Below are 15,856 nucleotides of genomic sequence, written 5' to 3'. Positions count from 1 at the left end.
AGGGTAACTATTCAGGAAACAGAGAAAAAAAAAAAAAATCCCCAGAAAAACAGGTGCATCCAAGTTTTGGGTCTTTAGCACACAGGAATTCCCAATTCTAAAAAAATAAGTAAGACTGCATCACGGCCTAGCAATGTTGCTGAGAATTTTTGGTCTCTTCCAGTGTCATAACTGTTTGCTCTCCACTCGACACAATACAGCAGGGGAAAATTGAGACAGAAACATAAATGATCTCCTATAGCATCTGAAGACACAGCATGAGCCTCCCTCTCTCAAGGCTCCTTCACTGTGAGCTTTGAAATACGCATCTGACTGCCTGAAAAACGGACTGCTTTTAAATAACCAAGTCTAACAGGTGGGGTTTTTGTTTTAAATTACTCTTATATGGGACTAGAGTCAGGAATTAATTTGACTGTACTCATGGACATAACGCGAAGGAATTACATCCTACTGTGGAATATGTCAAGGTTTAATTATGAAGCTTTACAAAAGCCTGGTGAAGCCAACTGCTTTGAATTTTCAATCCAGAAGTTTTATATGGCTATATGCAGAGAAGTTACTTTTTACAATATTTAATGTGGATCACAAATTCCAATGGAGAGTGGTGCAACAAATGAAAACAAAAAATCACCCAGATCTTATTTCCTTATACCTAACAACAGCTAAAGAATAGAGCTGGAGCTGAGCTGTTTGGATCACTGGATCTGAATGGTTTTCTTTTCCCAATGAATTTCCTACCTCTTCTGACTTCAATAGCACACAGTAAACAAATCTAGTTTCTTAACGTGCCTTTGAAAGGTACCAATAATTCTGAATGAGAAAAAAACCCAACACACATACAATTAAGCTACATTATTTTTCAAAGCTTCCAGGAGGTTGTTCTACTTGTTCCATATCAGAATACTTTAACCTACAGTAATTACTGTCAGCTCACATGCTACTGAAAGCAACAGCTCTGACCTTAATGGACTGACTTTAAACTCATTAAACAGTATATCAGGAGCTGTGCATGGTGCAGGTATGTTCCAATGTATTTAACATAATAAAGGTATTCTATGATACACTGCACCTTGATCAATATGTTAAAATACTAAGTAAACTGTGGTCCAGTATTAGCAATCGACTAACAAAACAGGTCTTCAGGATTATATTCACATAATTAAAAATGTAGGTGTACTGACAAAAACAAAGTTATTGCTTTGTTGTTAATCTTAAGTGTGGATAGTATCGTTCTAAGTGAATGAAGGTATTGCTAGAAATGTATAAGCATGTTCTGCATGTTTACAATAGCTTTTTCAATTATAATTTGAAAATGGCAATTCTGATTAAAAATTATAAATGCATGCAATCAAGTCCATATGCAGCTAAAAAACCAGCTGTGCCTGAAACTAGATTAATATTCTAATAATTGTTAGGTTAAAAAAAAAATCTATCAGTAATATGAGGAATTAACAATAAAATGCTATGATTGCTTATAGCATATAGTGTATGTATACACATATATATTGGTATACTGCTTAACTTTATTGGACGTGGCTTCCAAGGAGAGTAGTGTGCATGGACAGAATTTTCCAAGGTTCTCAGGTCCAGCTGAGAGGTCAATAACTTTGGTGCCATGGTGAATTTGTAGTATTTCTGAAAACATCACCTGTAGCTTTCTGAGATTCATAGTCTTCATTTAACTATTCAGAAATGACTTGCAAGTGCATTGGCTTTTTTCCCCCTCCTCTGTTCCTGCATAGCTATTTAAGATTTGCTCAGAGAAGTAGCACTGCCTGTTTGTATGGGTTCAATACCAGTAAGTTTTGAATGTTATACCAAAGCCAGACTTAACACTCATGACTGAGATAACACTCACTGTGAGGGGGAAGAAAGAGCCCTTTTTTTCCACTAGCTATATAACCACAAGTAAGGAATGATCATTTTCCCCCCGAATAACTTTCTGGATGTTCTACCAGTCATTGATGTAACACCAGCCTTGGTGATGTTAAAACCAGTCACTGCTTTGATACACTTGATGAATAATCATTCTAGGCTATAGCAGAAGTAAAACCTATTTATAATTTTCTTCTTAGGCAACGGAAGGTATTATTTAAGCCCTGCAGGGAAACTGATCCCGTCTCTGCCTTCCCCAGAGGACTAATCAGATCATTAGGTCACCATAAGCAATGGCAATTATAGTTCTTAAAATAAAGAGGGTATTTGTTACATTTAAACATTTCAAAATTTAAGTTGTCTGGACAAAAAAACCAACAACCCACTTTGCAGCTTTATGCAGACATTTAATGACAACATTTTGTAGAGATAAAGAGAGACAATCAGCAGGCTATTAAATACCCTGAAGACATCGGTATGGTCACAGACACCTTTTGAAGGATGGCAGCTCCAGAGGCTTCCCAGCTTATCCTTGTTTCCTTTCTAAATGGCAATCTGTCTTTATAGTCATACTTACTTTGCGTTCCCTACCAGCAGGGACTCTACGATACTGTAATGAGCTATGCAGAAGGAAGATTAACAGCAAAATGGGTCTGCTAAGAGAGTCTCTTCCCTTTGCACAGGTAGGGCGTGGTACAGCTGCTTCATGTTTTTGGCTGGCCACAATCACTCCAACAAACAGGTACACTTCAAACCCATTAAACAAATCAGTATCTCCTGGCAATGAAACCTGCATTTCCCACAGAAGAGATGATTGTTTGTTATGTGATTAAACTACAAATTAGAAAGTAGATTTTTTTACGGGACACACAAAGTTGTATCAATTGTTTTCCAGAATTCTGTCTTGAACCTAACAACAAAGAATGAAATAAAGAACAATGGTCCCATAAAACCTCATCTAGCCTTTGATGATGCACATTTTATTTAGTGTTTCTTCATATCCAAATTAAAAAATAAAGGCACGTAGTATTCCCCTAACGGTGTGTGACAACTACAAAGCAAAATCAGAAACTCAACACCACAGAAAAATGTAACAATGAAAAATACTGGTTTTTTTGCTTTGAAAGTAAGCTTAAGTTTTATTTGAAAGGGCAAACTGTATTACTGCACTCTAAATTCAGGTAGCAAAACATGAATTAATTCAATTAAAATACATTTCCATATCAGCATCCTAACATTCAAGATCTAGCTGAAGAACCTATCTAATTTAATCTTTTGTATGTTGGCTTCAAAAAGCTCTTGGCCTGTTGTTTTTCGTTTGCTCTGTTACTGCTTGCTTTTGATCATAGCCAAGCTATAGTGAAATTGCAGCTGCATTTGTGTAGGCTAGTTTTCTCCTCAGTTCCATTCCATGATCTAGCTGTTATTTAAGCTGATCATTAAGACCTACTTCAGTGTCTTTTTCTTATGATTTTTTTTGAACAAAGAAGTTTTTGCACTGGTCATTTTATCTACAAAAGTTAACTTGGCTAATTTTTGTCACTACTTGCACTGCAAAAGTACTAAATGATACTCTCTGCCTCCTTACATTCTCTTACCCTTTTTGATCTCTGCATTTTTTTCCCCATAACAGTGATTTTGGTTACATTTTAAATTCTGTATTAAGTTTCAGTAGTGTCATGTAAAACATTTTAAACTTCTGCAGATTTATATGCTTGCCCTGCTCTGCCTGTTTTTACCGCTGTACACCATTTTAGAGTCTTTCCGTCGGGCTGTACTCCACAACTGTTTCAAGTTGGATTGCAAGTCCCACAGTCACATTTTGTTACCACTTTCACTCACGCATTTTGCAGAAATAAACTACTTAAAAGCAGTGACTTACTGAAAAATCTTGAGGCTGGGATGATTTATTTTGCATCTATGTAGCATGCAGCATAGAATTTCACTGTGTGAATCCTGTACAGCCCTTTCTGTATGAGATGGGGCATGTCTATTAGAAAGGTGCCATCCTTATTCAAGGACTTTTACAGACATCCTGCACATCCACACACAGTTTGTTTTAGTGGTTAGTTACTCTTACGGTTTGAAGCAAGAATTGTCATAGTGAATCAAACCCAAGGTGCTCTAATCCCATAACCTGTGGCAGTAGCCATATCAGATGTTTCAGAGGAAGGTGTGAAAAACTGAAAATAATCCACACTCTGCTACTTCTCCTTCACATTTGTTTTCTTCCTGTTCTCCTTACTTTCCTAGTCTGAAATATGAGATATCATCTCTCTTTAAAATAGTTATTGACTGTAATACCTGGATATTATTTCTTCCTAAGAATATTCCCCCCTTTTTCTTAAAAAAAACCCCACCCCACCAACTTGTTGAAATCTTGGCCCAAATGGTTTTCTGTAGCAGCCAGCTGCATGGTTAATTACATACTCTGTGATAAAACTATTTGCCATCTTTAAAACAGTTTTGAATTTCCCATCATTTAACTTAATTGAACATACCTTTATTTTTGTACTTTATGAAACAAGAATGTACATTTCTGACCCAGACCATTCATTATTCAACACAGTGTGTTTCCAATGATCATCTGAGCAAAATTTTTAGTCTAGATAAAAGACTCACTGATGTGAATTTCCTGCGTTACTTGACATCTCTGCAGTAGGCAGGTACATTTTCCTGTTAATCCTCTAGAATAGTGGCTGTTTTTAATGGTATTCACAGTCAGAGCTAAACAGATCTTTTCTGAGTGTTGGGTTACCTCTCATAACCTGCGATACCTCTCATAACCCTAATCCCTCTGTCTCTCCTTGTTACAGCAGCTACCATGAGTTCAATAAAAATATGTATGCAGTGAAGCAACAGAAAATACTCCCAACAGCAGAATGGGTTTTCAGCCTGGGGTATATCAATCCCTTAGAGTCTGTGGAATACTTTAAAGAGATCCATGACAGATACCAAAGTGCAATGTGCCATGCGAAAACCCACAAAAGGGAAATTTCTAACAAAGTTTGTATCTCCACTGGATAAATTTCAGGAATCTATGCATTAAGGAAGGTTGAAAACCACCACACCAAAGTATGCTTTACTATTCCCAGACAATGTCATACAAAAAAAATAATCAATGCAATCACTAGCAGTATTAAATATGACAAACAGATTCATCATTTATCTCCTAGATGCTATGATCTTCAACAGCACTGACACTTTATAAGTAGTTTATCCTGAATCCTACCCTATAAATAATTTGTAAATGCACACCTCCATTTTTCATAAACACACTTACAGATGACCAGAGAACCAATCTGAGAAATAGCAAAGCACATATATATAGAGTTTAATAATAATAAATTTGAGTTTAATACTCAAATTTGTGAATATGAAATTGGGAGGAGTCAGAGAGAGTTGAAATCCAAGCTAATAGAAAGGCAGAGATTGCAAATCTCTAAAGGCAGCAATTTTTAGATTGATTACAGTACAATTTCTCCTTTTAATTGGAAATTAAATTAGGTTATGATGAATGATGGGATGATGCTCTGAAAGTCACATTAGGAATGAAGTGTAAAATATCACCCTTTTTACAGCCAAGTTGTTAGGGCATACTTGTGTTGAGTTCAACATAATGATTTTGAGCATGAAAAAGTGAAATGCAAAATTTCCAACTGTGGTTCTCTGTGAAATGCGTATTGGGAGTTCCTACTTGGGGTGGTGTGGTGGGGAGGAAAAGCAGGGATGGGAGTGCTAATATATTAAGTTTTACAATTAAATTCAGCCATTTAATTTAGAAATCTCACTGAATTAAGATCATTTTGATTCTCTGTACATCTAAATGCTTTCATACTTTTTTTCCCCATACGTTCTCAGAACTAAAATGACAACTGTTACCGGGAGTAAGATAGTACTCGCAGAAGTAGAAAGTTCGACAAAACGTGGAGAGAGAATGTAATTCTATTTATGTCTCGTTGTCCTTGGGCCTTCCTACTAAGGGTCTGCTTTTGTGGTCTGTGTTATATCCTGTTAACATAGCTATTACTAACTTCCAGGAGGGTTAAATAAATGAGAAAACCTCTTAAATGTACTTGGGATCACAGCTGGATAAAAGCTGAAGAGAGAATCTAAGAGAGTGGATGTATTAAAATACTTAAAGTTTGTCAAAGACACATACTTTCATCTTCAGGGGCTACTCTAAATAAGCCAAGTAAATGGCAAGCACCATGCCCTACACTGAAGGAGTAAGTTTGGGACTTCTGTTCCTTTTAAACATACAACTACTTATTAAAAGTCATCACACCTCACACTGTTAGAGCCCAAAAGGCAGCTAGTCTTTTTTTCCAAGACACACCTTTTTCAGCAACTCCTTTACCTGTTGGCTATTTGTCTTTGAGCATAACCTGAACTCATTTTATCTTTGGGCCAGCACAACAGAAGACAGAGGCTTGAATGGGGCACATGCAGGGCCTCCAACCCCATGCATCCTCCAAGAACAGGGGGTGGATCTAGCTGAAGCTGACAACTCATCTGAAGGTGATTCACCTCACCACCACTTGACGTGAATCCCATCACACACTTTAAAACTAGTTACTGCATCTCCCATACACTGGTGCAGGCCAAGCATATTAGCATAGCTCTTATTAACTTGTTGCTTTACTTCTTGCCCATGCTCTGAGAAATTAACTACTTGAAAATATTTACTTTGTATGTTAGTACCAGAGTCCCACTAGAGTCACCCCTACCGTTATACTGTAGTTAAAAGGAACCCACTGCACTGAGCAGGCTGACGTCCAGCTAAGAACAGGGACATACAGTGTCTGGAGATAGGCAGCAGCTGCCAGCAGCTGGATTCCTGCACAGGAGCACAATAATCCTGATGAGGCAGGATGATACTGATTGCCTTATCAAAAGACAACCCCTTCAGGATCCTATTGAGTTCCGTATCCCTAATTTGGCATACAATATTATAATCTCACATAGCAGCCCTGGAAGGATGCAACCTTTAGTTAAAAGGTTTCTGCAAACATCAGCACTTATCCTGAAAAGTAGGAGTCAGGTCATGAATGGCACACATTCTACCTGTGGCCACAAGGGCTAAATACTTACCTCTTAACGAAATGGCAAGAGTGATGGAAATAATTGTTCTCTTCCTTTACCCTCACTTCCAGCTAATCTGTCATTTTACTGTCTGAGCAAATATCCTGCATCTGATACTTGGCTATAGAGTAGATATGGTGAGAAAGAGACGAGAAAGGGTTTTTCAGACTGAATAGGAAGACCATGGGGTGGCATGAGGCAAGTACCACAAAGAGAAGAAGGGTACATCCCACTAAGAATCATTAGAGAAGCTGATTTTCTGTTTGGAGCTGTCAGACTGTAGGACTGCATTACAAGCTGAGAGGAAGACTTAGAGGACTTGTGAATGTGCATGCCCTCCTTTTAGATGCTAAGGAGGATAGATGCCATGAGGAGAGCACGGCTGCTGCGAAGAGCTTACCTGGCTATGGAAAGATGGAGAAAGGTGGGGTTCACAAACAGGCCCGGGCCATGTGGTTTCAGCTAGGCTTTCAACAGAGTATTCAGGCAAGGTACCCATGTCAGGCTTCAGCCTAGCAAGATGAAGTTGCAAAGCTTGAGGAGAACAAATATTATTCTTCTCACAGGGTATTAACTGTTACAAACCACATTATCCCAGTCATTTTTCAGCCAGTCTATAGTGAGATCAGATGTAAAAAACCCCTCCAGATAAGGGGATGGCTTCGTGGGATTCCACACCACATGCCTGGTTTCAGACTGAGAACCAAACACGGTCATAACGCATCCTGCCTATCATTCCATTTCTCTCAGTTTGGTGACGACAAAATGTGCTGTTGTCTCATTACATACAGAATTAACTAGTTGACAATGATTGTGCTCAACCTTATGTCACCAATTAGTTTTCCTGAAAACAGGTTAATACAGACCTTTACAGTACACAGCCTCTTTCTCTCTTTCGTTTTCTGAATGGTTGTCAACAATCAATTTAGTCCATCATCTATGATTAATTCGATTCTTAAAGTAAATGTCTAGGCAATACGCTTGTCATAGCTCTCAGGTTGTTCAGAAACTATTGGTTGACATCCCAAATTAACTAGATCATTTGCATCTTGTTTTACTTTTTAGCAAATTAAACCTTCTCCCCCCAAACTCATTATTTACCTTCTCCCCCCAAACCCATTATTTGTGTACAAGTAAGAGAAAATGGAAAATGTCTTGACATATGGAAATTAGGTAACAAAGTAAAAAATATTAAGTCCTCATTCTGATCCCCCCCCAAGTTTTGCTACTTACCAGTATTTATATAGATTAATGGCATCAATCTGCTTTACTCCTCTAATGAATCTAATAAGCCAGAAATCTCCCTGGATGGGGTATTTTATCCAACTGGCCTGAGAAGACTCAGACCTATAAAGTTCATCAAATCATTCAGGAAATGTAATGCAATATATCAATTATCTAGCTATTATTATGGAAATAATATTCTATATATTAAAGCTGTATTCAGAAATAGTTGATAAGAGAAAAACCTAGAATACATTTCTTTATGTATCATATAATTCATTTTGTAGCAGATTTTTGTCTCACTAAAAATCAGATTTAATGCAGAATATTAACGTGTCACCTTTAACAGAAATACCAGTTTAGTCATTTTTTGCAGCAGTGCCACAGATCCTGTTCTGATTATATGTATGTACACATTTTGTTTTTCTGGAGGCATATGGTTCTTTTTGAAATACATGTGAATCCCAACTCTGTTTTAAACTAAATGAATCTACATCATATAACACAGTCTATCTAAAAGCAGGGATGCGAGCCTAGATGTTCTCTCTGTATTCACAGAAATGCTTGTTTATATACTAGAAATGTTTTTTATGAGTGACTGTTGCCTTGGAAACCACTACTAAAAATGAAAATTTTGTCTGCATGGAAAAACCCCATACTATTCAGTTACCCCAAAATTTACCTTATCTTTTCCTGATCAATCTGAAAGACAATGATTGACTGTCAGATGTTCCTAGCTCTTAATTCATCCTTCCTATTCTAAAATTTTATCTTGCTGTAAGTTTTGAGATTCCCGATAGCAAACAGAAGCCAATCTCTTACTTCTTGCCAACCCTCTTATCAAAAATATATTCGCATCCTTTGTCTTAATAGGCTGGAGGACAATAAAAAAAGGCCTTCATGGAAGTCAGAAAGCTGTCTTCTGAGATGTCAGTCTTTTCACATGTACTGTTTTAAAGCATTCAACAGCTCTCTGACCAGTAGTGTCACAGTCTGAAATTCTTGGGAAACAATGATCTTAAATTGTGTTATTTTGGGGCATTTGTCAGGTTTTCCATCAGTACCTAACTAGCGTTTCACTGTGAGCACAGAATGTAGTAATTTTCTAGGTGGTTTCCGTTCCAGATTTTCCCTATCAGTTTTACTGCTGTTCCTAGACTTTGATTCCTAATTTTTGCCCTGCGTGTGGGAGGATGTGCCACGAGAAAGAATACAAGATCTATTCTAAACCAGCAAGTAAAGAGGAAGATACATATGTTGAATGACAACAGGAAGACAAAGCAAAAGATGTCGATCATCTGACTCAATGCTGTGCCTGCTCAGATATAAATTCACAAGGTACAAGGGTCTTTCGGCTTATTTTTGGGAGAATGCAACCTGTTTTGTCATAGTTTGTCTTTTGCATCAATTTTTATGTCTGGGAACATATTCACACAATATTGACACAGCATCACAGATATAAAATTCTATTTTTTGGCTTAGATCATCTTGTAGCTCATTTCCAAAGAAAACATACAATTGTACCATTCTATTTCTCACACCAGGACTAAGACAAAAAGGGGAATAAAAAATAATCAGTTTCCTCTGAGCACTGACAGTGGTGTACTGGGAAATGCGAGCCTAAAAATACTACTATTCAATATGCAGACCCACTCTACGGATTTCTTGTAGCTACAGATACTGGGCTGTTATCAAGAAAAATCTCTGTGGAGAAGAAACATGAATTCTAAAAGCACCAGAACCTTTGTAAGAGCACTGAGGGTTTAACCTTCATATGGCAAAAGCACAATATGGAACTAAATAGATGATATAAAAAACTCTAGTAATACACATGACCTGCTGTTGGGAAGATGTTCACGATGAGGAGAAAGGTCAATGACACAGTGATGGTCAGTGAAAGCTGCAAGAAGACATGACATCCAGTGTGGGCTTCTATTCTCTTCTGTTACCATGAAAGATAGCTTAAGGAGTGGAAGTCTTCACCAAGTCCTCCACAGCCACTGTGACAAACACTTCCTTCTTCCTCTCCCTGCCCTCTTTTGGTCATAATTGTTCCTTCAAAAAGTGACAGGGCTATTCGACTCCCTACAGAGCATTCCTACAGAGAACACCTACTGGACCTGCTCAAGGGGAGCAAGACCCAGAGGATGGAGCACATGGCAGACAAGAGCATCCCACAGAAAACCTGGCTATCACCAGATCGTACAGAATGACTGCAACGCAGAACAGGGACTGCAGCAGTCAGTCTACCCTCAGGGATGAGGGAAGGACATTTCCCAAGGACCAGAGGTGACAGAAGAGAATTGGGCAGACTCAGCCACAGTGATTGAAACAGTCTGGATGTGAAGACTGATTTGCAAGGACAGAGGGAGCTGGAATTGAAAAAATGAATGATTTAAAATACTTTTTATTTCTATTATGCCTCACTCTGTTGCTTTGAATTCTTCCTATTTACAAAGTTGCTAGTTCATATTATAATGACACATAGCATCTTCCCACCTGAGTTTCAAAGCTTGTTGATCTTCTTTGTGGAGTTCACGGTCAAAGCAGATTCACCTTAAATGTCTGGCTGACACAGGGTCCTGCCACTGGCCATCAGCCTCTGTAATGTCTCCTCGTTATTTGCAGTATCCTGATGGACATGTTATAGATACCTGCTCAGCATGATTTTCTGGTACAACATGTGGCTGCAACCTTGGAGGACTGGAGCAATGGCTCTGAGGTATCCCACCTACAACAACTGCCTCAGACTCTCATGCTAACCAGCTAGGTGACCTGCCAGGAAAATAGTGAGCATTTCATCAAAGCCTGTCCTATGTTTCAAGAAAGTCCTTCAACACAGATACATTGCCATGAAATACTCCTTCTTAACAACATTGCATTTCCTGATTAAAAGCAGCTCTAGCTATGATGAGAAAGGCAGGCGCTAACTGCTCTGAAAAACTCTACATTCAGTATTGGTATCCGGTAGAAACTTACAGCACAAATAATAGCTGAAAGCCTCAAATTATCATTTGGTGCTTTTCCTGAACCCAACTAGGAGAGGCTGCTTGGCAATTTCCAGTGCTTTCCACCAGCTGAGCCGACTAGCCCACGATCAGTGCTGAGCAACGCAACTTAACTTGCCTGTCACTGGGGGCATTTGCTGCCAACTGAGCACGCTCACACGGACAATTAGCCATGCTCAGCTAACATGGGATAACCTGTGAAGCTGCAGTAATGTTTATTTTTCCTTTCGAGCCTCATACTAAGAAGCAGTGTGAAGCAAAAGAGGTCTTGAAAACTACATGAGGGAAATCTCCCCTATAAAGGAAAAAAAAATGGGATTTATGCCCTCCCCAATTAATATTGCATATTAATACTGATAGAACACCTTGCAAAGTGACTTGTTCTTCTCTAGTCAGTTTGTAGTTCTGTGTAGACCTTGTTCTAAGAAGTGGAATTTACAGTGAATTTTTCAGAACATCCCTATTTTAGGCTTAAACTAAAAAAATTAATATATATATATATATATAAAGATCTGTAATCCCATTACAATAGCTATATTGAATACACCAGAGTACTTACTACAATACAGTTAAATTAGATGAGTTCCTCATTTTGGCCATACATCACTTTTTAAAGTGAAATAGAAAAAAAGGTTGAAATAGGTTGAAATAAATTATTTAATGCTAATTTATTATCTCTATTAGAATTCTGACACTGTGCCCTATCATGGGAACATACAAATTCTGTGCATTTTGTGAGAGTACTAATGAGAATGCACTCTGGCTCTGAAATAACTTTAGTTTCAGTGATAGATATGAAAGTTACTTGAAATCAGCTTATAATTAGCTAAGATTCTTAATGTTGTGGTAACACTCATAACAGGAATGTAACTGAACATTTTGATATAGTGAAGAAATGCTGTATCCAAACTTGTAATTTTATTAGCACCAACACACTCCTTCCCCTGCTTTCTTCATACTGTAGGTGTGATCTACCATCTTCTTCCAAGTCAAATTTGAACAACTTTCTCCATGTTCAAGACTTTTTCACTTCAGTGGGGCCTCTCCCCAACACCACAAACAAAAAACACCCCCCCAACACCATTTTCCACTATAAAAAATTCCTTATGTGATGCAAGTAATTTAAGTATTAAACGTTGAGAGAAAGGTCCTACATACCGTGTTAGAAGGTAATCTTAAGTGAAACAAAATGAAAATTTTGATTTATGAATACAAGGCTTGACACCATGCTTCCAAGAGTGGAATTAGTGAGATTCTCTCCTCCCCCATCCCCCTTTTAAAAACATATCTTTGTAAATAAACACAAGTTAGCAGAAGGGGAAACTACATAGAACAAAAGCCCCAACTAACAAAAACCCAAACCAGCAAAACCCAAACAAGAACGCAAATGCTCTCTCACTTATACTTGCACATTTGCTTAAAAAAATCTTTTGCCAAAGTTTATTATACAGCCCTTACACAGCCAAAAATCAAAACAACTTCCCTTAAGCACATTGGCAGTGCTATTAAACCACAGAGACTGAGAATGGAACAAAGCCAAATCAAACTACTATTCTGATGGCATAGACAAATCCAAAACTGGAATAAAAGAGGCACAAGGCAATCAACTGTTCAAATTAGATAAGACAGACTTACGCTTGTTGTGTAAGCAGCTTCAGGATCGTCCTCTAACACTCGTGACAAACCAAAATCAGAGACTTTACACATGAGATTACTGTTGACCAAGATATTGCGGGCTGCCAGATCACGGTGTACATAGCCCATGTCTGAGAGGTACTTCATGCCAGATGCGATCCCCCGTAGCATGCCAACCAGCTGGATGACTGTGAAGTGGCCATCATGCTTCTGCAAGTAAAGATGCAAGTTCAAAGAACACAGCTACTTTTTATTAATTTTGTACTAGCGATATTAACTACAGCTCATATTTAAAATACCCATCCAGCCAACCTGCCTGCTGCGAGCTTCTTTTTCCAAGTATTTAACTTGGTCAGCAGTGCAAGCTATCCCATCTCTCATTGTGCAGTTTATCCCCCTTTCCTTCCACATTTTCCCACGCTCCACAATATTTCTACCGACAGCATTTAATGTCTTTTTTCCTCAGTTACTAAGAATGCTCTCCCCAAACACTATTTTTTAATACAAGAATGAAAATGCACAGAAAAATCCTCTCTTGCACCATGGCCTCAGGAAACAAAGCCCCCTCTTTTTATTACCTCAGCCTTGATTGCATGAGGTACTGCCATTACCCCACTTACTGCTTTTTTTTTTTTTTTTTGGTGGTGGTGGGGGTGTTTGTTTAAAAAAACCCCAAACCTGGAAAAAGTTTGGTGCTTTACTTCATGTCTGTTCTGCACCTAACATCACATAATCTCTCAACACTAGATTAAAAAGGAGATTTGGGTTGAAATTCAGGGGTCATGTAGCTTTTGCAAAGTCTTCTCTGGCTGACTAAGCCTGTTAAACTCAGACCCATGAATGTATTAAGCTGCTTAACTCCTGCTGAAATCTATTGAAGTTGAACATGTAAATAAGAGTTATGTTGTTAACCACACTTGTTCATCTGGACAGTCTTGGTGGGCCTCAGTTTCCTATCCGCAACATTAAAGTTAACACTTCTGTACCTCCTACATCAGGAGGCTCCTGAATTATGTGGCAGTGGGGACCTAGGGAGTACCTGTACAGAAAATTGATTATGGGCTCTGCCTGCCCTATCTACCATTTACAGCAGACTGCTTACAGCAGTATTTTTGTGACCTCAGCTAGCAGACATTTAGCTTCTCATGGATTATTCAGTGAGTCAGGCTTTTATGTTAGCAGGAACAGCCAAACAAAACCAAACAACGCTTCCCTGCAAGCAAGTTAACTTTCCATTTTCTGTTTCAAAACCTTCAGCACTGGGCTACAGACAAGTAGCAGTGTTCTGATCAGCACTCAGGACTCTTCTATTGCTTAGCTCATATGTTTAAACAAGATGATTTTTGTAGGTGAGAAGTTTATGATAAATTCAGTAAATTCATTAGATTCAGCAAAGCAACAGGCTGAACCGTACAGATATGCTTAACTTTGCCTCTGATCAGCAAAGTATTTCAGCATTTCCGTCATGATTCAATTATTTGGGGCCTATATCTAGCTAGTCGAGATATAAACATTTAAAGAAATACGGAATTAGTACAGATGTAATTAAGGTTACCAAAACCCCCATAAATAAACAAACAAGCCACAAAACCCTAGGCATGGAGAAGTTAGTTCTGCAGATGACACTCAGCTGAGGGTCAAGACACAAGTGTGACAACCAGACATTTTACAAAAGGCCATACATACCCTGTTATATGCCTATGAAATTCCCTATCACAGGCCCCTACCACAAGAATAAGGGGAGCTTCTCAGAGTCCAAAACATGCCAGTGACAGATATTTAAAAAAACACCCTTTCCATCTAGCAATTAAGCAAAGAGAGACAAAAAAAGAATATTCTTAAATACTTTAAGCCTATTCTAATTAAGGAAGGACATGAACCCTATCCAATGTTTTATGTAACTAAGCCACACGGGATTCAGGGTTTGCTTTTTATTTAATAATTCTAAGTGTTCAATTGACTCACAATTTATTAAGCTGGTTGCAAACAGTCAATACTCTTCACACTTACCCTGTATGGATAACTATTTTTAGCTAACTGTAGAATTAGGATTTGGAACAAAGCACCTATGACTTAGTTTTGCAAAACAACCAATCAAGCCACCCCCGCAATGAAGTATCAAACAGAACCAACCCCCCAAACATCTAGATTTTACCTTCTCCTGATCATCGTTAAGAGCTCCGTTCTTTCAACAAGCTTCAGAGTCATCTGCAACACCTCCCTTAACCTTTTGTCCCCTTGGATCACAAGCATTCATTCCTTCCTTTTTTAATTTGTGCTCTTTCAAATCTAGATCATGCTTGACTGATTTTTCATAAAAAATAACCTTTTTCTGCTCTTTCCAAATCTCAGATTTGTCCTTTCAGTATAGCAGAAATGCCTGAGTTAAAAACAATCTCATGCTTTTGCCATTCTCTCCCTCTTTCAAATTTCTTTGGGCTTCTGCCTTGACACAAAAAGTTCAAGCTTCTTATCTCCACCTTTAAAGAAATGACAGACTTGCTAACATAGCAGTTGCAATATTATTCTGTTCTCCTTCTCCCTCTGTATATTTCTCTGAATCCTCTTCTGCATCTGTTCTCCTCCATCCCGTCTCATGCTTGGTTTTTATATTATTTCATTGCCAGCCTTGCAGTTGGAGCAACTACATTTTTCCTGTCAGCAAAGCAGTCTTCTCTCTCTCTCAAGTGTCTCTGTAATCATTCTGCATCAGTTTCCATGCCAGTTGTATTCCCTTAAATCTATCAACTGTTATCTTCCCATATATCAAAATATTTGTCTGACTTAAGCTGATCAAGACAGAGAATATAGGCCATATTTAACCCTTGGAAAAGTCAACTAAGCTGATGAAATTAGGTATGAATCTGGCCTCATATTTTCAGCATTTGTAAATCCCCATGTACATCTGTGAGTTAAACCAATCCTCTGGCAACCTTCCATTGTCTCGTTTCATTCGCTTGTCATATAGGGACATAAAACACTCGTCTGAATGATATGGCAGTTGTTATCCAGGGCTTTATTTTGATTCC

The 15,856-nt window shown here is 38.2% G+C and overlaps 1 protein-coding gene across 3 annotated transcripts in view; it reads right to left on the bottom strand.

The window, feature by feature from the left end:
- EPHA6 (EPH receptor A6) overlaps positions 1–15,856 on the bottom strand; it is a 527,052-nt gene that overhangs the window by 43,285 nt on the left and 467,911 nt on the right. For all 3 annotated transcript variants that reach the window (XM_074856969.1, XM_074856950.1, XM_074856960.1), the window contains one exon: positions 12,828–13,037. In XM_074856969.1, coding sequence (XP_074713070.1) covers positions 12,828–13,037 — 210 coding nt within the window. The remainder of the gene's footprint in view (positions 1–12,827; positions 13,038–15,856) is intronic.

This window comes from Strix uralensis, chromosome 2 (genome assembly GCF_047716275.1).
Source record: "Strix uralensis isolate ZFMK-TIS-50842 chromosome 2, bStrUra1, whole genome shotgun sequence".
Lineage (NCBI taxonomy): Eukaryota > Metazoa > Chordata > Aves > Strigiformes > Strigidae > Strix > Strix uralensis.
This window is presented reverse-complemented; position numbering and strand designations above follow the sequence as displayed.